This window comes from Musa acuminata, chromosome BXJ2-1 (genome assembly GCF_036884655.1).
Source record: "Musa acuminata AAA Group cultivar baxijiao chromosome BXJ2-1, Cavendish_Baxijiao_AAA, whole genome shotgun sequence".
Lineage (NCBI taxonomy): Eukaryota > Viridiplantae > Streptophyta > Magnoliopsida > Zingiberales > Musaceae > Musa > Musa acuminata.
In genome coordinates this window covers 4,084,532-4,109,722 of record NC_088338.1, presented here as the reverse complement: position 1 = coordinate 4,109,722, position 25,191 = coordinate 4,084,532, and the positions used below count along the sequence as shown (strand labels likewise).

General features: G+C 43.3%; 4 protein-coding genes across 8 annotated transcripts; all 4 read right to left on the bottom strand.

Annotated features, from left to right (window-relative positions):
• Positions 1–3,003: 3,003 nt before the first annotated feature.
• LOC103984773 (transcription factor GTE7) lies at positions 3,004–5,428 on the bottom strand. The gene is made up of 3 exons (XM_009402336.3): positions 3,779–5,428; positions 3,501–3,693; positions 3,004–3,411 (listed from the first exon to the last, which is right to left on the bottom strand). The coding sequence occupies exons 1-3, from the start codon at positions 5,183–5,185 to the stop codon at positions 3,359–3,361; spliced, it is 1,653 nt and encodes a 550-aa protein (XP_009400611.2). The 5' UTR covers positions 5,186–5,428; the 3' UTR covers positions 3,004–3,358.
• Positions 5,429–10,623: 5,195 nt separating this feature from the next.
• LOC135598509 (bZIP transcription factor RISBZ4-like) lies at positions 10,624–14,827 on the bottom strand. Of its 2 annotated transcripts, none has more exons than XM_065092384.1 (6): positions 14,585–14,827; positions 14,321–14,456; positions 12,612–12,768; positions 12,100–12,175; positions 11,260–11,385; positions 10,624–11,161 (listed from the first exon to the last, which is right to left on the bottom strand). In XM_065092384.1, exons 1-6 carry the CDS (start codon positions 14,726–14,728, stop codon positions 10,793–10,795), a joined length of 1,008 nt encoding a protein of 335 aa, XP_064948456.1. In that variant the 5' UTR covers positions 14,729–14,827; the 3' UTR covers positions 10,624–10,792. The 2 variants fall into 2 exon arrangements, with proteins under 2 accessions (XP_064948456.1, XP_064948457.1); XM_065092385.1 differs by having other exon boundaries at positions 14,321–14,453.
• A 2,697-nt stretch (positions 14,828–17,524) lies between these two features.
• On the bottom strand, positions 17,525–20,421 carry LOC103989304 (pollen receptor-like kinase 1). The gene is made up of 3 exons (XM_009408113.3): positions 19,477–20,421; positions 18,397–18,999; positions 17,525–18,312 (listed from the first exon to the last, which is right to left on the bottom strand). The coding sequence occupies exons 1-3, from the start codon at positions 20,204–20,206 to the stop codon at positions 17,714–17,716; spliced, it is 1,932 nt and encodes a 643-aa protein (XP_009406388.3). The 5' UTR covers positions 20,207–20,421; the 3' UTR covers positions 17,525–17,713.
• Positions 20,422–21,211: 790 nt separating this feature from the next.
• Positions 21,212–24,947, bottom strand: LOC103984802 (trihelix transcription factor ASR3). 4 transcript variants are annotated; one of them, XR_001977177.2, is made up of 4 exons: positions 24,068–24,947; positions 22,165–22,510; positions 21,641–21,694; positions 21,212–21,537 (listed from the first exon to the last, which is right to left on the bottom strand). XR_001977177.2 is itself a non-coding variant. In XM_065092382.1 (3 exons), the coding sequence occupies exons 1-2, from the start codon at positions 24,651–24,653 to the stop codon at positions 22,197–22,199; spliced, it is 900 nt and encodes a 299-aa protein (XP_064948454.1). In that variant the 5' UTR covers positions 24,654–24,947; the 3' UTR covers positions 21,212–21,694; positions 22,165–22,196. The 4 variants fall into 4 exon arrangements, 2 of the variants coding, with proteins under 2 accessions (XP_064948454.1, XP_009400641.2); XR_671669.3 differs by having other exon boundaries at positions 21,212–21,532; XM_065092382.1 differs by having other exon boundaries at positions 21,212–21,694.
• Positions 24,948–25,191: the final 244 nt, after the last annotated feature.

The window sequence follows — 25,191 nt, the reverse complement described above, 5'->3', positions numbered from 1 at the left end:
TTTTGTTCCTCGAACCATGTTGGTCTTTCACTGATTTTGATTTTGTGGTCAGCGTTCGTTTCATCTTTAGATAAAAGTTACAACATGTTAACGACTCACTCAAATATTAGTATGTGTTATGACAAGTTAATATTTGTGGCTTGCAGGATTCATGGGTGTGAGTGCTTTAGCAATATTCATGGTATTTAATTTATTTAGATAGTTTTGTTAATCTGTTAGTTTGCTATGTGTGCCTACCTGATCAGTTCCGGGCATGACATCTTTATCGGATTTTGCCAAAGGGTGCCTTGTTTAACTAGACTGGTGTTTTAGCTTATTTTAGACTCAACATTGTCCTGTTTATTGCAAAAGATTGATACCCTTCTCATATGAGCAATGTAGAGTCTCCTAATTATGAAGCAAAGTTGCACGCATGGTGGTGGCTGGTGCTTGAGAACTACCGAACTAGCTGGAGTTCTCCCAGTTAATTTATCTTGGGATGTATGGGTCATTGTAGGTTGATTAATACTTCAGGTGTATATTCTGTGATGTGACAATAGGTTGTTGAATTGGAGCTGTGACGCAAACAAATGCCTGAGACTACGGCTGGTTTGGGTTTCCACAGGTGCATACAACTGCCTGCCTTCTTGTTATTCTGCATCCATTATCATGCTTCTGTCATTCTCGGTGGTCACCCTGATAATATATTTTATAATATATTGAATTAAGGGTAATTTTTTAAAAAAATCTTTAAGTTTTTATTTTTCTCCTCATAGAACATTTATTTTTTACTTTACTATCATAGAATGCTCATTTTTAAAAAAGATGAAATTATCCAATGACTATTGCTCACCTTTGTCTTATAGTATTGTCTCCCTCACCTTTGTCTTATAGTATTGTCTCCCTGTGATCGACTTCATCTTAATCATTCTCTCATTTTTTTATTATTGTTGTCCTTGTTTGTTATTGTCGTCATGACTTTGTTCGTTGCCTCTTATCTCATTATCTTTTGTCAAGTCGATTATTATTTTAAATGATTGTGTCATTGTCTTCGAACCTTATTTTTATCTCTGCAAATTGAATCATCTTAGTTCTTTTATTAAATACTTCATCGAGATAAGATGTATTTGTCTTGAACCTTCATTCAACTTTGGTACCATATACGATGAGTCTGCTCTGTCATAATAAGGGACCTATAGAACGATATGATTTCGCTCATACCTCTATAAAAGTCTTTATAAAAGTGTCTTTATTTGGTGTAGCCTTAGGTTGCTCCCTCACTTGATCTCGCAATGCGTTTATCAACGTGTAAGATTATGTGATTATTCATCGCTATTCACTCGCTCCGTTAAATTTTATGGGGTTATTATTTTGAAATATCCATTCTCAACATGTGTGATTCATTGTACATGATTCTCTCTTTAGAAAATTGAGACATATCCCTTATTGATATCAATCCCGTTGGAGCAATTTTCTTCTAAGTCTCGGAGATCGTCATCTCCTTGAACTATTCTATCTTAATAAACTGTACACTATTATGTTTTTACGAATGCACTTGTTAGATTGCGACTCTAGGCCAATACAACCCTCACTATGTCTCTTAAGCTTAGTTACATGTTGAACTTGCTGCACACTTTAACCTCTACAAATATATCATTCTTATGCCGAAGAAAAAGTTTCAATGCTTCATGACGTCGAGTTTTAGTCTTAGGATAGTTATGAATAGTCCATCATCTGTATATAAGCTTTTTGCATGAATATCGACTTATTTGTGTTAGCAATTCTCCTCACCTTTGTAAGTTTTGCATAACTTTTTTGGTCACCGAGCAATCCATATTTTCTTACACTATCTCATCCTTTATCAAACACCTTGCTTGCCTTGAGTATCGTCAAGTTTGGTTGCTATCGTCGAGTCATAGCTTGAATTCAACCATCCCAATCTTTATGCGTTATGTATTCTTCCCAGCTCATTTGTCCTCGTAGTGTCTCATGCACAAAGGGCTAGGCATTCCTTTGAATGCCAATCTTGGATGCTTGCTCCTCAAGTGACTCATTTTCCTACGTCGCAATGCTCGTTTCCCTCAAATGATCCACATGTGTTGGTTGTCCTCAATGCAACCCCGCTAGGTCTCCATGTTTGTATGCTAATTATTTCTAAGTGTGTTTGTCCTACTCTAATACCATTTGTCATGAACTTAAACTGATTTTACCTAAATCATGCGGCACCCTTGTGTGTCCTTCCGTAAAGGATCAATCTCGAAAACTCATATAGTCCCTTAAGAACATATAAAAAAGAAGACGGATTAAATAAAATATTTAACTCGAGATTCCACAAACAACTATTTTAGCAAACACTTCATAAACAATGTAAATTATAAATATGAACTTTGCAAGCTCATAAGTAATACAAATTACAAACATGAATTTCACAAACTTTTAATGGTCAAATGATAAAGAGTCCAAGATACTCCATCACGACCAAAAATTCCTATGCCACTTGGATGTTATGTTGGTTAATATTCTGCTCTTGGATGTTATGTTGGTTAATATTACGAAGGTGAAGAAATGGGCTGAGGCCTCGAGATGGCAAGATGAAGACTAAAGATCATAACATTTTTAAGAAAAAAAAAATACTTTACTGGAATTACAAAAAAATAATATCTTAAAATTTATTTAGGATATCTGCCTTAAAATTAAATCTCCATACAACAAAAATGCTTCATGAGTTTCTAAGTACTAATCCCGATGACAATATTGGCCTGTAGAGAGAATTTTGCCCTTAAATTAAATCCTCATACAACAAAAATGCTTCATGACTTCCAAGTATTGGCAACCATTTGCAAACTCCTGAAGACACTTTGGATGACACGTTGCTTTGCTGAATGCAGCATATATATAATCACTACTAATGTCACAGACCAGCTCGGGTGTCACATGATAGAAACCAAACACTGAATGAGCTACGGAACCAAGATTTGATGATTGCCAACAGGGGCGTATTAGAGACCTAAACGAAACGAGCTATGAAGAGGAAAAGGCGTAGATAGACATGATTAACAGTGCCCACGAGACCAAAACGATGGAGAGAATGCACCATTAAGGAGCCACCACGGAATTCCCAAAAGGCCCCATGACCAATTTAGTGAAAAATCATATGAAGCCAAAAGCATCATCACCTGCACTACTCTTTGTCACTTTCTACTTCGCTTTTTACATATGCTACACCTGTCCATCCACTCCTACCACCTAAGTCACACCTTAAGAGGAGGGGAAGGAACAACAAACAAACAAACAAACATAGAAACACACCTCAATTCTCCCCTCTCCTCCACCCCCTGCCGTGCCCCCCTTGTCTACCACCGTCACATCACCAGCCTTGTTAGTCTTCGTTGTCGTCAGAATCGCCGTCTGAGGAGCTCGCTGAATCGGAGTCTGCACCAGCAAAGAATTAGCAACAGGAAGAGTTAACAACAATGGCGGACGTTGAACGTAATAAGATGCACTGCGGCTTCTGGATATACCGCTCGCCGAAGAAGAATCACTGCCGGAGCTGCTAGAGGAGCTGTCATTGCCAGTATCCTTCTGGATTTCCAACGAAGGATAAGTAATGGCGGGCAATTCGTCGCCGATGTCGACGTCTTCCTCAGCTGTGTCTCCTTTCTTGCTCTTCTTCGCTGCAACTGCTTCAGGCGTTTCGTCGTCAAACACTGGAGACTGCAAAGAGAGGTGACAATGGTATGAGCAAAAGCATTCACCAAGACACGCATTGGAATTGAGCAGAAGGTATCCTCGTCATTACCCGCTCACCACCACCACCGCCTTCATCTGGAATCAGGGCAGGGGCAGCGACCACAGAATGGCCAGCGGACAACAGCCCGCTCGCAATTGCTTCCTGCCTCTTCATCTTGCTCATCAGCTTCTTGCAATTGCACAAGAATCGATCGAGCGCCCAAAGGGTCTCCGTGTCTAACGCATCGATGTCCAACTCGATCTCATCCCCGCTCTGCATCGCGTCCACGTTGCCCTTCCTCACAATGTGCAGAACGTGAGCCATTCTCTCCGGCGGCAGGCTCTGCAACCCCTCGCTCAGCCTATGCTTCTCGTGGAAGCTCATTGGCCTCTTGTCGGGGTCCTTCGCCTTGGGCTTCGGCAGCTTTCCCGGCGTCGTCCGCACGACATTTGGTTGCTGCTGCAGCGGCTGTGGCTGGTTCTGCGGATGAATCACAGGAGGAGAAACCGGCACCGGTGATGGGATTTCTGGGATCGGCGACGGTGGCGGCGGCGGATCAGGAACCTCCTCACGCTTCATGGTGCTTCGCTGCTTCTCGTACGCCTGGTAGACAGGCCTAAACAGCCCCTCAAAGTGTCGAAGGAACTGGTCGGCGAGCTTGTGCACCTCATGCCCCTTCGGATTGTAAAGCAAGGCGTTGTTGAAGGTTAATCGGATGTCAGATGCGAACTCCAATGGTGACGGGTAGAGGCCATCATTGAGCTTCTTCTTCACCGTCCCAAGGTCCATCGGGCTCTTGATGATCTGGTGATAGTCATGGAGGCCCATCCCGACGACGTCCACCGGCGAGTTGAACCAAACGCTCTTCTTGTGCTTCATCAGTTTCGACAAGATATGGCCGCACTTCTTCATCATGGCCGCCAGGAGCTTCTCCAACTCCGGAAGCTTCGGGCTTCTTGGGGAGACCACAGGTAAGGTCGCCTTGTCGCCGGAAACCCTGGTCCCCTCGGCCGAGGCCGAGGCCGAGAAGAAATCTGATGACGCACCAAATCCGGCAGATCGGGTTGCGGAGTGCATCTCCCTCGACTGGATCCGGCTCATGAGGCTCTGGACCTGGTCGAGCTCAAAGACCAGCCGCCGCTTGAGCTCTCTCAGCTCCATCTTCGAGCAGGTGGAGATGCTGAAGGTCACATAATTGCCGCCGACGCCGGCACCGGGATTTCCCCGCTGGTTGAGGCCGGTAGGTCTTCGGTTGAACGAAGAGGAATTGTCAGACACGGCGGGAGCGGAGGTGGCCGGCGGCACCTCCTCCAGATCCATGGCCCGAAATTGGTCCGCCCGTCCGCCGGCATGGCCGCTGGGAAACAGGTTGGGGCAGGGTCTAGGGTTAGGGTTAGAAATGGGGTTCTCCCTCATATAAACCTTCGGTTCTCCCCAGCATGGCTCATTGCTGCTCGCGAGGAGCGCCGACGCCATCAACGGCGGGTGTGGACCTCGGATCGGCCGGGATCCAGCGAGTTCTTATCGTTCCGGCGCCGGGAGGAAGGGGGTAATCATCGGAGGTCGAGGCTGGGTGTGGGGTCCGTGGCCGTAGGCCGAAGGCACCAGCCGCAGTAGCGGCGGCCGGGAAATGGAAGGGTGAGGGAGAAGGACGACGACGAGGGTTGCGTCGAGGTTGGGAGGACAACCCTCGGCTTGGGCGAGGAGGTAAGGACTGGGTTGCTGCGCCTCTTAAAGGCGAGGAGATCTGCCCCGAGGGCGAGCCGGGCAGCGTCTCGACCGTCGGTTCACGAATGTGGCGCGATCGAGCGACGGAGACGGGGCCCATCGGGCTGACCGGGACGGTGACCGGCCCGCTTGTCACGGTCCGGGTTGATGGGACACGTGGCGGCCATTGGTGTGGCTCTTTTCCGTCCTCGTCAGGGTGAGGTTGGGTTGAGTTGAAGGTGGAAGTTTCATTTGTTCGAATGTCATGCGGGCAAGGTTTCATTTTATTTATCTCAACTCGTGAAGGACGACGGGGCCCAAAGGAAGCGCTAAGAGCTGGCACAGGAGGCAAAAAAAAAAATCTTTCGATCCCACGTGCACTAAGCTCACGCATACCGCGCGCCACCAACAGGTGCCCGCGGGGCCCGCCGTGGCATACGCCGTAAGCGGGGTAGATTTCGGGGTACTCGAAAGGGGGGGGGGGCGGGGATGGGGGTAGAAAACGGCTTACAACTCGCAGCAGGACCTTCCACCGCCAAAGTTTTGCTGTCCGCCAGCGAGGCGACGAACGCCAAGGAGGGGGAGACGGTAACGTCGCGAACCCTCGCAGGGGTAAGCAAACCGCTACCGGTGACGCTATCAGTAGCGAGAAGGGGGAGGCTTCAACGAGACCGCCGGGGTGGACGGCCAACCAAAAATTGACGGCTCACGTGCCGGAGGCGCAAAACGGGAACACCCTTATCGACCAGCTGATGTGGCACATCTCAGGCCATAAAAGAAAGAGGAAGTGGGATCCACCGGCACGTATCAGTCCTGCATGACGAAGACATCTTCTAAAAAGCCTCGTCTCCTGCAAGTGCTATCAACACATACAGGCTTATGTTACATATACTCTTTAAGGGTTGCAAGGAGACTGAATCAATATCTCATGTTCTTTAATTAAAAGTCCAATGCCTATTTTATAGAAGGCTATCGGGGTGGGTCCAGCCAATTAAGTCAACAATTTGAATAGCTAGCACATAGCAGGAGTAAGATTTTATCCGTCCACGCTATGAAGGCCAATAATAATCAGGAATATCTCAAAATTACAGACAATTATACCAACACTAACACGTTTGTCTTTGAGATCATTGTTACGTAACGTCTCAAGTTCCAATAGTTCGATATAATTAAAAAAACATCCAGCTTGAACATGCCAATGGAAAATGGGATGGCAAAGTTTGATACAAGTGTTTCGGTACGTTGATCACATCTTAACAGCTTAGAAACTGCCTGGTGAATGCGGTTTAACATCTGGTAATCGTTGCTTACCTGCCAATGCTGTAACTTCCCAATCACAGACTAAAAGAAGAGAAAGATCGAGTGGGTAGGCTAGAGGGCACTTGGGCCTAGAAACTATAAAGTTAAGCTAAGGTTGTAACTCAACAGTAAGAATACAAAACCTCGTATTTATGAATGTTAAAAATGTTGAGAAGGATTATCTACGACATTGCTATTAATATCTAAAATTTTTACCAGCTAAACTAGTTAACATTCTAAAAATAAAAAAGTCTCATCTTGTCTAATCACATGTATGTCTCTTGAGAATATTCACATATCTTTACAATTCTTTTACATTTTATGATTTATCAAAATTATGCCTAACTATTCATAAATGATATTTTTTGCTAGTTTTTCCTGGTGCTTCATATATCCACCCAACACTCTCATCACAACAATGCAACCTTTTGTGCATATTGCTTTAAAACCACCCCAAATTCAAATCCATATATAGTACAACTAGTACTGTGATCACAACATTTGACATCATAGTTTACATTTGACGCAATTATGAAACACCAATAGATACATCAAAACTTTAACGTAGCTAAGTACATAACTTAATGTACTCCTGTTTTGTGGCTCTGTTCTTGGACAACCAACTCGACATGAAAGCTATAAGAAAAATAACAGCCCATGGCATAGTCGGGACCAAGGAAGGTTGATGTACATGTTTGCGCATTACTAAACTAATCTTGCATGTGACGTTGTGCATTTACAGAACAAATGTGAAGTGTCGGTTCAAATCATCATAATATAACATGTTTGTGACAACTGTGTGCCTTCTAGTAGTATATGGACAATAACATTAACAATAAGTTGCACGATGCCAACTATTTGGGTTGAGCTACACAAACATATTTATATAATCTTAGATGATTCTTCTTTATTTTATCTATTAAGATTTGATAACCGACCAAAATGTGATGTAAATCGAGCAAAACTCAAATTAAATTTTAGCAGAGTACTTGTGAGATTTAACCTAGCGGTGACATACAGCTCTATCCTACTTTAACCATGTCCAATATTATGTTGCCTCCGATGCCATTTGTCACGATCTGACTTGATAGGATAATTGATCTATTTAACTTGTTAAGTCTGAATTTTATTTAACAAGGACGTTATAAGCCTAACAAATATTTTTTATTTATTTTTTAATTATATAAAAGTCAGATGATCATACAAAATGTTGAGTCCCTTCATACTTTACTCTCTAAATAATATTTTTCATCAATCTCTTTCCCTTGTTGAATAATAGTACCTAAAACTTTTATTTCAAAAGCTTTTTTGTCACTCCGTCTACTATACTTTTTGTTAGGACCCTTAATTGGCCCTTAATGTTTAAGGTTTTGCCTCTACGACTCAAGTTTAAAATAAATTTAACTAAACTCTTGTCAACCAAGATAATTTTTTACAAACAACACATACCATGAGATTCTTGTCTATGCCCAATAAGTTGGTTAACTATCAATGTATAAAAGCAAGAACTAAAGTGGATCCTTAATACAACCCCCAAAGCAAGTAAACAAAGAAGCATTTGAAAGAGTTTTATGCACCTAATACTTACCCCATTAACATTCAAAGATCATTCCATTGATACCAGAAAGTCTTTGAGAATGTCCCAAAGTACATGGGAGTTTCCAGGTCAACAGAAAAAATGCTTTTCTAATGGATATAAATAGATCAATTACCAAGACTTATGCTGCACCAATTCACATGAAATGATTTGAGTGATTACAACTAACACAACCAAGTGGCAATTTTTAAGAATTCCATCTATGAAACTCAATTCTTTATGGGAAATTAAAGATACAAGTAAAGTTATCGAAGTAAGTACACAGCAAGACCACATTGGGTCTAAATCAAATACACACAAGGTAAGAACACGAATTCGTGTCATTCTTGTGGGGGAAAGCATTGAGAGATTTAAGACAACACTACCATGAATCCAATTAAATCGACAATCGGAAACCTACATTGGCTGAAATTTTAAGGTTCAGCATAAGAAGTTGTGTTATGATTTGGAAAATTCTCCTCCCACATCATCCAGTTCGATTCGTTCTCATCCACAAACCAGAACAAACAGGATTGAGCAGCATAATCCTAGAGATTTAGGGCAAATAACATAGAAGAGAGGGGTAGGAAAAATTACCTGCGGAAGATGGTAAACGCCCATTGTTTGGTTTAGGATTAAGCGGATTCTTTCCCGACTGCTTCACAATCTCACGCTTCTCCACCGACTCTTGCCTCTTAGAGTCCTACAAGAAGGATCACGTCAACGGAACGTAGCGAGAGAGATCCGGAATCACTTCACACCATCATAGAACGATCCGGCCTAATAACCATCAGGAAGGGAAACAGAAAGGCGAAAGAAACCGGAGAAAGGGTTCAGCTACTTGCCGAACTCGGTATTCCTCCTCTCCCCGTAAATAGGGTTCAAGGAGAGAAAGGAAACAAGGGAGAGAAGAGCAATCCCTTTGGCGCTTCTTCGCTGATCCTGGATACATGGCGGCAGCAGAAAGAGGAGAGGTGAATTCGAGCAGTGGGCCACTGTCGTCGCGCTCACCACCGTTCGCCATCATCATTCGCCTCTCCAGTATGTATATATATACATGGACGAATTCGGGAAGCACCGCTAGATTAAAATGTTTTGAAATATAATCCTTTTCTTTAAAATGATCGATTTTCTTTTATTTGACCATCACTCTGAATGATTGTTTACAACCTTTACATGCCCTTATCGTCACTCGTGAAAAGGGCAAGGGATTTTTTTCTGTCTCATCGATCATAAATGAGAAAGGAAAAAGATTGACTCGTGCTCTTTGTAGTTTGTCACGAGGGAGCAAGAAGGCGAATGATAGTGATAAGATATATTTTGGGTTCGAGTCAAGTCATAATTAATGTCATGTCACGCTCTCGCTAGGTCAATAAAAGGAGCATTCTCACATGTCAAGTCAAAATTCGTACCAAGATGTTCCTTAGTACGTCCCATCCCGAAAAACTCGGGAAGGTGTTATATGACGTCGTTCCACGCTTTCCGGGATGACGACCGTACAAAGGTACCATCTCGTCTCTTGAGGATCGACCGTTATGCAAAACCCACGTACGGTCAATCCTCGTACAGTAGTATAAAAATTCCTAGCCGGCATATGGTCCAAGGGAAGGTAAAAACAAATCAACCAAGCACTGACTTACTCGTTGAGGGGCCAAAATCGGTAACCACCCAACGAGGGCTGTCTGTGCAGAAGAGTGACCACCCCCCGAGCCACGAGCATCCCAACGAAGAGCTGCCAACCAACGTTCCGACCAAGAACCACCAACCAGCATCCCGACCGAGAGCCACCAACCAACATCCCGACCGAGAGACGCCAATCAACATTCTGGCACCAACACCCCGTCCTGAGGGCATGACCGATCTCGGCGTCGGTCGAAGACTTCCAACATCGACCAGTGGACCAGGCCGTGCTCACTCATAAGCTATAGCGCATCAGTTCATCAACAGCTAGTAAGCGAAGCATGCAACATCTAAGCCGATGAGATAAGCAAAGGCAATAACAATGGGATCAACGAAAAGAAGATAAAACAACCTTTTTACATAACTAGAGACGTTATTTAAAAAAAAAATTAAGTAAAGATACTTTAAAAAAAATTTAAAAGTAGAAACTTTTTATGACAATTCACCATATAGCTTTTATTGAAGCACGGATAGTGTCATGTAAAAAATCCAAATTATGTAAAATCATAAGAAATTATATAAAATCTACTATGTCAAAATCCAAAAGCCTTACTTGGAAATGGATGTCAGTCACGTATGTGCCTACTTACGTTATGAAATGTTGGAGCTTTCGTGTCTTTTTAAATAATGTGTGTGTGTATATATATCAATATAACAAAACAAAACAGATGAATTATATGAAAATCATGAGCAAATATAAAAGGTCTACGCATATGTAACTTAAAGTCGATTACAGGAGTCGAGCCCAATATTAAAACCGGCAAACTAATCCTCTCTAAATTATGTGGTCTTACGTGAAATCTAGGATGCTACTTCGGCACTCAGTCTCTGTTGGTTTTGCATGGCCAGATGTCAGCTCCACAGCCTGCTACTTCCCTTGGAATCCTAATGCGATGGTTATCCATGTTTGTAATGCTCTGCAATGGCGAAGTCTGGTTCAGTCCAGGCAAGATGTCTGCATTCTCTGCATCATTATTTCCCATCCCTGTATTCTGGAATTGTCCAGCACATGGAGTGCCAACGTAACCAGGATCATCTGCTTGGACTTGGATGGCCGAGAGGAAATCTGGGGATGCCCGGGATGGTTGCTGAGGATTCAGGAACTGGGGTGATCCAATGTTGGTCTGGAGGAGATGGTCGAGACCGCAAGCCAAAGCACCTCCGGTGACCAAGTCTTCTGCCATCTTCACCTGAAATGGTTTGGCAAAACATTGTTCTTGTCTGTTATAAGCTCTGGGAAGTAACTGGAGTTCATGATTTGCTTTGCAATCTAACAAAGAAAGATTACCTTGATTCTCAACGCTTCCACATTTGACTTGAGAATGCGATGATTTGTGACTGCTTCAGTGAATTCATCACTGGCATCGGTTAGTTGCTTGAATAGGGACTCATTTTCTCCTCGGAGCTGATCCACCTGACAAACGACATGGGCAAGAAAAACTGAAAGTTTGAAGTGGATAAACTGGATAACTTGGCTTTCATTCTGAACATACACATTGTGATTACTAGAAATGATTTCCTTTCTTTTTATATGACTGAGATTTCCACTAAGCAGTTTTTAACAGATGTTTCGATATTAGAATATCACAAGTACCTGTAACATTATAACAAATGAAAAAAAAAGAAGAAGATAATTCTTGAGGATTTCCAAACATTTAGCATGGATGAAGGAAATCTTTGGATTTTCTGCAGCTTTTTTTTTTTTAATTCATTCAATGTGCCAATAGTGACCGGAAGGAGTTAAGACAGGTTTGTATGGGGAAAATGATGGCATTGAATCATGGAACACATTGTTCATCATGCAGAATTTGGAGAATAAATGGTATATCCATACATTCTTTTAGAAATTCCACTCAGGCATAATTTGGACAGGCAATGAGCAGATGACAGATTGCATTGGTAGTTAGCTGACTTGCATATATAATATATTTCTATGATTCCATTTGTCATGTGCTCCTTTATGTATACTCTTATTCCTGATATGAAAAACTTGCTGCTAAAGAGAAAAAAAAAAAAGAATATGTGAAGGTGTTTTGGCATTTATACAAAACACCCAATTTGGAGCATGAAGCCAATTTATTTAATCAGTGCTATTATTTAACAAACAAAAGTGTGGCACATAATTTACCTGCAACTCGAGATCAGCTAAGTGGGCTTGCTTTCTCTTTCTTGATCGCCTAGCAGATTCCCGATTCGACGCCATCCTTAAGAGCAAAATAAAATTATGAACATGATGAACAATAAATTATTCTTTCCTACATCTTCCATGTTCTAAGTAAGAGCTACTAAATGAAGTATTAGGTTGAGTTCTAGTCAAGGAAAATGCAAGGAAAACCGTTTTCTTTCAATGAGTCATGAGACGACATACAACAAAGAAAGAAATATAAGCAGATTCTAACATTGAAAAAGCCATGATTTTATAGATTTATTACCAACAGGAACATTGCAGCTAATTGTCTGCTAGAGAATAGAATATTTTGGACTTCAATCAGCTTAACCATCTGTCTGTCTTTCTTTATTTTTGCTTTCCAGAAAGTGCACTGGTTGAACAATTGGTTTATTTTTCCTCTTTTTATTATTATGGAAAATTAATAGGAAGACCAGATAGAAGATCCAAGGAAATCATGCTGTTTGATGTACCTTCGTATCCGCTTGTTGTCTATGACATCTGTGCTTTGTTCGTATTGCCCACCCTCTGTCTCTAAGGACTCCTCATCTGATTGCTCAGACCCACTTGTTCCTCCAAGAGTTTGACTAACTTTTGCTGTAGGCTTATGAGATGAAGTTGGTGTCTCAGCTAAAATAGAATTGAAAAGGAGAAGCAAGAATTTTAGTTTGCTCGGAACTTGGATAGCAGAAAACTAAGTTTCAGAAATCGAATCGCCACCATTGAAGTGATGAGTTTTCCAGAAGTTAATTCCAAGGAACAGAATTCATGATTCCAAAATTGAAAAAAAAATGGATTCACAGATGTACACCTACAATTAGTAAGAGTGGTACAGCTGAAATGTCCTTTTACAACCACGAACTTATTTCATGCACAAATCTTCTTCATAACAATGGGCTGCTTTCTTCATATCAATTCAACTGAACTATTTTTAAGAAACTCAATTAAATTTAGTTGAAATAAAAGAAACTAAACAACTTTTATCTATTAAATAACAAATGAAATTCAAATTCTGACGACTTATGCTCTCAGATTGGAACTGGGTACTAAATAGTTATGCGCAATTTCTGGCACTAATGAGCTTGGTCCACCTGATAGGGAGCTTTTCTGTGTATTTTTGGCCCCTAAAATCAGTGAATCAGAAATTTTTCCATCATAATATTATTCACACTAAAGGGATATATTTACAGCAAACAAGGGGATGCATGTCCTTTATACCTTTTTTTCTTCTCATCCTCACCATTTCCTTCTCTCATAGAAATTCTAATAAAATTTATTCTCTGACCGTTCATGTTGACAAACTTTCAAGAACCATTCAATCAAACTACCAAGATCTAAAATGATTCAGTTCTTCAAACCTTAATGACGTTCAAAAAGCTGTAAAGAATGAGTAAAAGATAGGTTACTTACAAAGGAAGCATATATCTTGATTGGGTCATTAATAAATGATTTAGAGTGGAAAAGATCAGAATAGAATTTTAGAAAGCTTAAAAGGGTCAAAGATTTTATTACTTCAATTTTTGGTGATTGAGGTTTCTATAAGAATATACTAGGGAAATTTGCCTGAAAAATTTACACTTACTCAAATATAATGTCTATCATAGTGAAATATGTAAGAACAATACATTCAAAAATGTAACACAAGATGATAAAATAGTGACAAGTGAATAGAAGTGCAAGATACGAGTGAGAACAACAGGATTTCATTAAGTTCTCTTATACAATGACATAGTATTGAATTAAGTGACTACTAATTCTAAAAGCTTAAGCTGATAAAAACTGATCAGACTTATATTTCAACTCTAACAAAAACAGGGTTAAGGATTCAGCGACTGAATTGAGGAGCATTCTTGGAGATCAAGAAGATTATAAGTCCTGATAGTAAGAAAACCTAGCTCAACAAAACTGTAAAAGGAAGTAAATCTGACTGTACATGCTATCTCTAATTTGGATTTGGTATCAAAATACTTCAAGAGCAAACTGATTGTGTTTGTAGAACCAAAAGGATAATTCCATGGTGACTAGTTCTTTCATTGTCCACCCATCTCCACACAGTTATGTTGTTAAAACAGTCTGATTTCTCAGGCTGAGCTATTAATGCTTAGGCACAGTGGCAGAAAGGTTCTCATGAACAGAGAAAGACATATCACCAAGAAGAAGATGTAAAGAACGGATCATATACCACACATGGATGACTGAGACTCGATGGTTGCAGAGATATTGGAGTTCTTGGGCGTCAGGTTGTGAGACCATGCATGGCTTCCCCCGGTGAGCAACTGCCCTCCGCCACCAGCCAAATGACAGAAAACGCCGTCCTGCTTTGATTCCCGTTGCCAGACGAGAACAGAGATGATGAAGGCACAAACGGATTAGTCCAGGGTCGAAGAAGAGATCGAGAGGGGAAGGGAAACCGCCAAGAAGCCACTGGAAGAGGGGGGGCGCTCACCCGATCGACGAATCCGAAGCCCAGAGACCCGGGGTGGAGGAGATCCTCCAGCGACGGCGGAGGCGGCGAGCTCAGCTCGTCGACGTCGCCGCCGTCCGCCCGGAAAAACGCCTCCAGTGCCAACTCCGACGGGCTCTTCTTCATCGCGCCGCCCTCTGCCTGCCTGCCTGCCTGCCTGCGCTTCTCCCTAAGTCGATGCGCTTCAGCACAACGTCGATGCAGTGGGCAATAAAAAGGAAAGTGAAAGAAAAGAGAGATGCAAAAAGACATAGGGACAAAAGAGGAGGGACGGGAAAGGGGACGGCTCGACTAAAACGCCATCGTCGTTTGGTCATAATAACCAGAACGCCCCTCTCCTCAAGACAGCCTATTATGCCCGAAGAAGGGGTAAGCAATAGGTTGGGCGATGGGGTTATTTAGGGGATTTAAGGCGTCGGGTAATGGATGTCGATTTGGATCCGCACCGACCAACGGAGAAAAGCAGGGAAAAGTTTGGGGGTTGCCATCCGATGCGCATAACTCGAAGTAGAAAGAAGAGACGGCTCGAAAGCGTTTCTCTATATGTTTATCAGTTACCCACTCGCGTACCTGCCCGGTGACCGGTAGCAACGAGGGTTTCGCTGGATGACTTTCGTGGGCCCCTTCCAGGGTAATCGACGAACCCGTCGGTAGTGCGTCGCTGGAGGAAGCTACGGCTTTTATGTCGTTGGCTTCCGCTTTCTCGCCACGTGGGACTCTTCCAGGTTCAGCTGTTCCCCCCTCCGCTTTGCTTTCGTTGACAGTTTGTTGACGTGTCAGTATGCGGCTCGTTTCGTGGGACCGCAGGGAGTAGGCTCTGACGTGTCTTGAGGTCATAACGTTCGTAGTTCTCATCATCTCGGCGTGCCGCGGTCCAAAAATACCGTTATAAAGCATCGTAACACAGTCATCGCCGAGGATGGTGATTAGTGGTGTTTATTTTAGATTCCATTAGCTGATCCACTCAAGCCAAATAAACAAAGAAGAATATATATTTAAAATTCAATCTGGTAAATTAGTTTATATTAACTTTTGAACTAGTTTGTTTTTATATAGGTTTACAGTATTTTTGTGATGCCATACTTCGATTCTTCTGTCTTATGCTCAAATAGATTATTAACTGACTTAATGACATAATAACGTGTGATGTTGGTGAACAAATATATCATGACTGGTGAATCAGTATGGCTCGGTCCACGAGTCGATATCGGGAGTCTTCTGCTTGCTGAGTTGGGCGTCGAGATAGGCCGGGCCCTTGCGACGGAGTGTTGATCAGCATTTCTCGGTCCAGGTACCGTCTACGTTTAGCAACATCTCTATGTTTCCTGGCTGGTTGGCAGCCCGCTTTCGTACACTGGATGACAATTCCCAGGTTGAGACGCTCGTGGCTCGATGGTGGTCGCTTTCCTGCAGGAATGGCCTTCGTCGGGTGATTCCCAACTTTGGCCCCTCCGACGAGTAAATCAGTTGTGGGTTGAATTATTTTTGTCTCTCCTCTAATTGGATGCCAGTCAGAGGTTTTTATATTATTGTACGAGGGTCGGTCGCACGCGGATTCGACGTGGTGGCTGATCCTCGGGGGATGAGACGGTACTATGCGCCCATTGTCCCGGGATGCGCGGGATGGCGTCAGACGGCACCATCCTGAGCTTCCGGGACAAGACTTACCGTCTCGGTACGGATTCTGACTTAGCGTATGGGGGTGCTCCTCTTGCTGACCCGACGTCGGTATCGATTCTGACTTAGCGTGTGGGGGTACTTCCCTGACCCAACTGTAGTGTGTGGTGGCATACGTGTCCTTGACCCAAAGTATAACTTATCATGTGGGTTAGCTTCACCCCATGAACTGGTCAAATATAAAAGATTGAGTTCCTTTTGGTCGGTCATTACGTAGAGACAAATTTGGGAATCAGGAAAAATGAAAGCACTGATGTCAGGAGGGCTTACTTCATGTCATAAAGTTCATCAAACAATTTTGTACTGGAATAACCACAAACAGATTACGAAGAAATATGCAGCATAGTTAAGGTCAATATATTGAACTGGGGAAGGTATGAATTAACACCCTATCTTCAGGTCACAAGACGACATGAACGGGCTGCTCTGGAATCTTTGACTCTAAAATCCCAATAACCGCTCAACCTTGGTCAACCTCGTTATTAAAACGGATCATATCATCATCGGAGGTAATTAAATAACTACCATTGTCATGACTCGGGCCTGATGGGTTAACTGGCCTATCAACTTTGTTTAGTCTAAATCACTGGCCAAAATGCTTAAGCTGAAGTTAATAGTAGTACACTCATTAGACCCTTATAAGCCAATCTTAGTCTTACCCACTTTCGATGTGGGACTAATCAGGATGTTACAACCATGCTAGTGATGCCATGTCTCTCACCATCGACGTCATCCATCACTGATTGAATATTAATTTTTTTTATTTTTTTTATTTTTTTATTACCATCGTAGGGATAAATTGATATAGATGTTTTATTTTTATAATTATATGAATACCAATATAATTTTTTAAAGTATATAAAATAAAAAACTAAAAATAATTAACTATATTGAATAATATAAAATTAATTTAATTAATTAACTATTTTTAATATTTTGATCTTTATATTTTAAAAAATTATATCGAGATTCCTATATTTACGAAAGTAAAACATTAAGATTCCTATATAGGATTAACAGATAATTTCACATGAAAGATTTTTCTAAAGTAATAAGGTTAAATATTTCACTCTTATAAATATAGAGATCTTAATATAATTTTTGAAAATAAAAATCGAAATATTAAAATTAACTATCTTATAAAGATTCAATATAATTTTTAAAAGTAAAAAAATCGAAATATTAAATTAATTAATTACATATATAATTAGCGCAGCAGAACCTATCACGTCGCACGAAGCTACGCCACCGTTAACATCTGAGACGTCCACCTTAGAAGAATAAGGTATACAAAAGTGTTTGTCGAAGTCCATCGTATATCACAAACCAACTCACGTTCGCAACCCTCAATTACATACACACATGCATACATACGGAGACATACATATATTATTTGCCGAGAAAGAAAGCGGAGTAGGAACGGTTGGGTGTCAGTCAGCCCACGACCAGGGAGTGGCCGTCGTCGTACTCCTTCAAGTCTTCGATCTTGGCCAGCGCCTCCCCCAGCTCGCATCGCTTGTCGGCGTCCGTGTCGGAGCAGGCTAGGGCTATGTGGAGCAGCTTCAGCATCTCCCCTTCCCCTCCCTGCGTCCCCTTCATGTTGCTGTCGAACACCTCGCCCGTCCACTCCTCCCTCACCACCGAGTTCACCCAGCTGGCCAGATCCGTGCCCACCCTCCCCTGCCGCAGGTAGTTCGCCGGGAACTTGCCCGTCAGTATCTCCAGCATCAGTATCCCGAAGCTCCACACGTCGCTCTTCTTGCACGGCTTCCCGCTCTGCACGCACTCGGGGGACTTGAAGGCCACCATGATCTGCGAGGCGTGGGTCCTGTTCATCACCGGCACGAGGGCGTAGTCCGACAGGATGGGCTCGAAGGCGGAGTCGAGGAGGACGTTGGAGGACTTGAGGTGGCCGTGGGGCACCGTCAGCATCGGCAGCTCCTCGTACAGGTAGGCGAGGCCTCTGGCGACGCCTTTGATTATTTTGAGCCGCGCAGGCCAGTCCAGCGGCGGAAGGTTCGACCCATGGCCGCCTGAACGCACGGGTGACGTGAAATGTGTCATGTCGTGGTGCCCAACACGTGTTCGAGGAAAGGTCTCTGTATGGGCTTACTTACCGTGAAGCATGTGAGCCAAGCTCCCATTGAAGACGTAGTCGGTGACCAGCAGTTTCTCCTCCTTGCGGTAGTAGTAAGCCACGAGGGGAAGAAGGTTGGGGTGAGACAGCCTTCCCAGCCTCCTCATGTGCTCGTGGAAGTCTTCTCTTCCGACTCCGTTCATCTCTTTGAACCTCTTCACGACCACGGCCGGGCCTTCCAGCAGAATGGCCTTGTAAGAGGACCCGAAGTTGCCGCTGCCGAGAACCTCGGCCGACGCCCTGAGCAGGTCTTGGATGTCAAACTTCACCGCGCCTTCCTTCACGAATATCAACTTGCCCTGCTCCTCCTTGGGCACCTTCTTCCCTCCGCCGTGGTGCGCTGGGCGATGATCCGGCTTGTCTGCCGGCAGGTGCTCGATCTTTATGGATTTACTGGACGGGAGTTGGGTTGTTTGTGCTTCTTCTTCCTTCTCCCGGCGCCGCGCGATAAGGATCAGCGCTGCAACGACTAGCAGTATCGAGATGGTTATCGATATGATGGCGATTATGAGCGCCGCCGAGAGCTTCGTTGAAGGCGACCCGCATGCGTCGCTGAGAGGTGCGCCGCAGAGATCTTCATTGCCTGCATGGGTGAGAAAGCGTCAGTTTGAGCTGATAAGCATCGCTTACTCTATGAATGAATCTGAAAGGTGTTCATGTGATGTTTTCTCTCGTCTTAAACACGAAAGCTTCACAGAATCATTTGAGAAATGGAAGAGGAAAAGGATTTTGTTTTCTCAACATATAAATATCGGATGGATTGTCCCAAATGATGCTTTCGAAGGATCAAAGCCCAATGAAGTCACCTAATCACCCTAATCAGATGAAAAGAGAAATCAATCCTTTTTTGTTGTTGTTGTTGAATTCGATTCGTCGTTCTTAATCAATCAAGAAAACTGATCGATACAACCATCATTCCTAATATGATTGAGGACAGATTCATATGCAGAACTTTGGGATAAATATTGTAATTAGATAGCCACAAATCCAAAAAGCTTACTTTTGGTTCGAAGCATGCATATGAAGACTTGTTATGCAAATGCAGAGGAGGAAGACGCACCCTCGAACCAATTAGGGCTCATCTTGGCGAGCCGGTGGGGGATCGGGCCCTCGAGGTTGTTGTACGACACGTTCACTAGCCACAATCCCGATTGCCGGAAGTCCGGAATGTGGCCCTCGAATTGGTTGTCGTCCAGCCTCAACTCCAGCAGCCTGGCCGCCCCCACCAGCGAGCCCGGGATGCGCCCGGTGAATGCGTTCCGAGACAGGTGCACCTTCTTCAGCCACTGCATCCCCAAGAACATGGCGTCCGGTATCGCCCCGGAGAACTTGTTCCCGGACAGGTATAGGGACCTCAAGGCGCGGAGCTTGGACATGTCCGGGATCGACCCCTCGAAGCTGTTGTTCTTGAAGCTGAGGGTGCGGAGGGCCGGCAGGTCCACGAGCACGTCGGTGGTCAGCGCGCCGGACAGACTCATGTTCTCCAGCTGCAGCCCACGCACGCTGCCGTCCAGGTTGCAGAGCAGGCCGGCCCACTGCGTGACGTTCGCCCTGCACGGGCTGGATCCCGCGACCCAGTTGTGCAACGCCACGTCGCCACCGCCGGAGGCCAGCGTCTCCTTGAACTTGAGGAGCACGTCGGCGTCGCGGGCCGCATCGGCGGCGGCGTCCTGAAACGGCGCGAGGAGGAGGAAGAGGAGGAGGAGGAGGAGGAGGGGGGGGAGGGGGAGGGGGAAGGGGAAGGGGAGCAGCAGGGGCCGCAGAGGCCATGGCGTGGCCTGGTCGGCCATGGCGCCGCTCCGGGGCCTAGCGGCGAACAGGTGGTGGGCAACGTAGGCCGTCAATGGTGCAATGGATAGGATCGCGAAGGAGGACAGATTTAGATGGCATGGCTTAGGAGAGAGGGAGAGGGGTTGAGCGATGGGGGGAAGAAGGGAGGGTGGTGGAGGAGACAGGGGTGGACGTGGGAACGCCTAAAAATAGAATTATATGGAACAAGAAAAATACAACAAAAATGTTGGTTGGTGAGGTGAGATAATAGAAGGTATTCAAGTGTTCCACTTGGCACGTCTAACTGTGCCTTCAAAAAAGGCATCGAGCTGTTCCCAGAACAACACACCACCCCCCGCCCCCGTCTTCCGTACCCAAAATTGTACCCCACATCGGCTTAACATCTGATCACCCTCTGTTCCACAATATTAGATGCAAGTGAGTCATGTCGAGCAATAATACTCAACTAATTTTTTAGATGTAAATATTTAGGAGAAGTAGTTTACGAAACATGATAGCTGCTCAGTAGCTTATTTTAAGAAAGAATATATCGACAGAGGACGCTTTTCACAGTATGGTGGTGGGTTTGTGGTGATCACGTCGGGGGAAGGACGCATCAGGCGGCAGCTAAGCATAAGATGATGAGCACAAAGAGAGTCTGATGTATAATATATCAATCCATGGAGAATTAGGAAATGTTGTGTTGGCTTGGCATGTGTTGATTTCCACATGTTAATTCTTTTATTTGATTTGCATTACAAGGATGTGCTATATTTTCAGCAAAAGTAAATTAATCCATGAATTTCTGTACTAAACATCGATATAGGGTTCTATTAAGATTAGAGCATAATAAAATATTTGCAGCACTAGCTAAACCCCTTATTGACATAGCTGTTTTAGCTCCTGTTGAGTTGGATGAATCAACAATTTCTGATTTGATGACAAAAGAAATCCTCTTGCAAGAGTTGAGAATGAAATAATAAGCAGATCCAATTCTAGGTCGAAACATAGCTGACTTCAGCATGTGAGACTAAAAGATACAAGCTGCATAGTAAGCATTAGCTATAAAGATACAAGTTTGACACTATAGAAGACTCTCCATATTCTGTAAATGATTTTAGACATCAGCTTCAAAGAGTTGGATGAGTTAACAAATGAGGATAAGATTTTTGAAGTACATAAATTCATGTCATTTTTCTAATGATAAACTGAAGTGTCGAAGAGATTCATATAACTGTCAATCACCTTCGATAAGCTGATAAATCCCATTGCAGTATAGTATCAGACTTCCAGTAGATCCTCATGACAAAAGTGAACTTGATGAGGAGTTCATTTTTTAATGGATACTGCACTGGAACCAAAACAAAGAGTTAAAAATACAGGCCATATGAATTTGTTAAATACTATCAGCTATTTTGATCTACAATGATTGAAGACTTGCACAAGTGGATTACCTCTTAATAAGAGAGCAAGAAAACCATAAGAGCGAGTCTGCGCTGGCGCCTTGCCTACATTTAGAACATAAATGTAGCACGACTAAATCACATGCATCACCAATGTACAAACATGAATAGCATGCAATCTTCATCATGTTGAAACACTACCAAACATTGGTCAGCCATTCACAAAGGACAGGGCTTCAAATTGTATTACCCCCCACAGGTTTTAGTGCAGTGGAGAATAGATGCCTGAGCAATAAGCAGAGGAAATCCATTTGTAGGTAAGATAAAACAGAAGCCAATATCACAGGAAGCCAGTTGAGATTCATGAAAGTCTGCTGGCTTGGCTGTAATTATCAAGCTTCAAGAAACAGATAGCAGTTTCTTCACATCTCGATCAAGTAATTTAGTTTAAAACTGTCAGGATTAATACAAGTCAAAAGGAACAAAAGCAGCATGCTCAAAGACGAGAATTCTTGCAATTCAAGTTATAAATATATCAGTTTACAACATAATTGTTCCCGTATGCGAGATCTGACCTGCTGCAGCAAAACTTTATGAGAAAATTGTCTCATAATGCCATTGAGTCAATGGCTTTGATGCTTTCACAATCAGAAGATCTGATCAGTTCAGTGAATTGATTCAGAGTGTCAGCAAGCCCCCCAAAAGCTTTGATCAGCCGATCAGCTTGGCGCCTAGGAAACTCTATCCCTGCAGCATTGGGCTTTGACAAATCCACTGGAGAAGTATCCAGATCAAGATTATCTTCCAGTTCTTCTCTTAGTATGGCATGAATTTGCTGAGCACTCTCCTGCAGCTTACTTGCCATGTCTCGTGTCTTTTCTCTATCCTTCTGAATCTCATCCTCTGAGTTCTCCTTAGAACCTGAAAAGTTCGACATGAAATAACTTAATGGCACCAAAAAAAATAGAGAGGTTATATATATGGAGTATAATCATCAAACTCCATAGTCTTGAGTCCCAAGTTTGTTGGACAAAGGTTTTAGAGGTTAGAATTTTGAACTTGTCCAAGCATATGCTATTTCATCATGGCAGTAGCAGAATGTACTACTACTGAGGTGGAACAGTTTCCTAGAAGAGTACTTGGCCTTTTAAGAGATAGATGCCATATGCGAAAGACAACACCTAGCAAGCAATACAATGAGAGTTTGCTAAAAGATATACAGCAGTAGAGAAATTTAACTTTTTCTTAATAGTTCTGATGGTATTTGCGAGAAAGAAAAATCGATGCTGGGTGCAACACTTGAAAATGTAGGGAATAAATAAAAGAGAAGACATTCCATAGGGAACATAAATAATCTTTAGGAGAGGCATAGAAGAAATACAGAAAACCTTGAGGTGGAAATTGCAGAGTTGCATGAAATGGAGAAGCAAAACAAAAGGTAATGAACTAAGTTGTCAGCCATTCCAAGATAGTGGTCACAAGTTACGGATCAGCACAAGACACTTGGTCATAAACAAAACCAGGTAATACAAATAATAAAAGAAAAGACATTCCAAAGGGGATACAGCTAGTCTTTAGGAGGCACAGAAGAAACATACAAAACCTTGAGGTAGAATATGCAGGGTGGCATGAAATGGAGAAGCTTAACATAAACCGCTGAACAAAGTTGTCTGCCATTCCAAGATAGTGGTCATGCAACTAACAACCAGCAGAAAAAATTGTGGCTATAAGTAGAACCAGGCACAAGCACAAACATGTGACAGCCGGTGCCACAGATATGGCATGGCAAGGCACGAGTGGCTATTTACTTTGCCTGTGCAAACTTTGACTGGTTTCTCTAGCGTCCAACAATGCATTTTATCAAAAGATGTCATAAGACTAATAACATTCTTACGTAAAAGGTGGACTAGCAATGAAGCTCCTAAATAATATTGCAGATTGCTTTGGCTAAGCTAAAATTTTCAGCTTATAATTTGTCAAGTCAATTACTTAGTAAGTCATAATAACGTGTTAACTGCATGGAGATATTCAGAAGTATGCATCAACAGGCACACACTGCCACTTATGAATAGCTAAAACACATTGGTAGTCATTCATCATAAATACTACATAGCCAAAATATAGCAAGCTTTTACCCAAGCGTTTTGGACAGAGATTCACCGAGTACGAGGAAAAGAGAATCTAAAATTGCATCAATAAATACATACAAAATATTCCACTTCCCAGTTATGTTTACGGACGCCAATGGAAAAACTGTTTATATATGTTGAATTTCTTCCTATGCAATTTGCAGCAATTACTTCTTTTCTTCATTGGTAAACAAGTCTTGGAATTGCGTATATTATGACATGATGCATTCGCGATATATAGAATTCAACTACTTGTATGATGCCAACCTATGCTCACGATTGATAAATCTATATCTTCCCGGCAAACAAACGAAAAGGTTAATGGCCAGAATGGAAGTTGTAAATATACCCTGAGCATTATTGACATCCAGCATTTCCGCCTCCGCCGACAGAAGCAGGTCCTCCGAAGCACCGGCTGCATCAACAACATATTCTGGATCGGCCTCGCCCCGCCCCGCCCAGTCCTCCTGCAGCTTAAGAACCGCGCCCATGGAGCTAAAGACCTCCCGGTCGAACCAAGTCGGGAGCCCCAGCTGCTGCCTTCTATCGCCATCCAAAACCCAGTAGGAGCCCTCCCCGTGACTGGCTTCCCACTCCCTGATTCTCCGGTACCCGGCGAGCAGCGACTCCCACCGCCGCTTGCACTGGTTAGAGGATCGAACGACGTCCAGGGCAACGCAGTTGTCGGAGATCATCTTCCACTTCTGGTAGGAGGAGAGAGCCTTGAGCCAGTCCTCGTCCATGGCGGCGATCTCGCCCACGAGCACCAGCGATTCGTAGGTGGTCCAGTCGGGGGCGGCCTGCGAGCGAGTGCACCGAGAGGAGCTCGCCGGCGCTGGAGGGCTACTAGTGGCTGCGCTCCTCTTCGCGCGCTGGTCCTCCTTGTTCTTCCTAGGGGTGGCCGGTGGAGCCCGGATAGTGCCGGGGTGCTCCATTTGCCGGCGTAGACGAAGATGCTTCAAGAAGATGCTACGATCTCGAGATAGAATGGATTTGACGATGCTTTCCTGTGTGCGGGTCGGGATCGGCTGTCTTCTCCGCCAGTAAAAAAGGAATCGGCCGATCCCAACCGATTCGACGGATCCCAAATACCAGCGACGGGGAGAGAAGCGGAAGAAGAGTAGGCAGAGGAGGGGAAGATCACCAACTTGGTCACCGGGATCTCCCGCGCGTTGGCCTGTCGTCCCCGCCGCCTCTTATGACCGGCTAAAGAGGGTGGAGTGCGTGGTGAGAGTATCCAACGGGAAGGATTAAAGAAGGCTTTTTATTTTTTGGGTTTTACATATCAATCCTTTCAAAGTTTGAAAATAATCTCATTACCCCTCCAAATATATATATATATATATATATATATATATATATATATATATATATAGAAGATTTAGATTTTACATATACTTGAATATTTAAATCTTTCAATTATGTTATTTCTGTTAATCATGATTATTATAAATTGAAACTTTTATTCTTTAA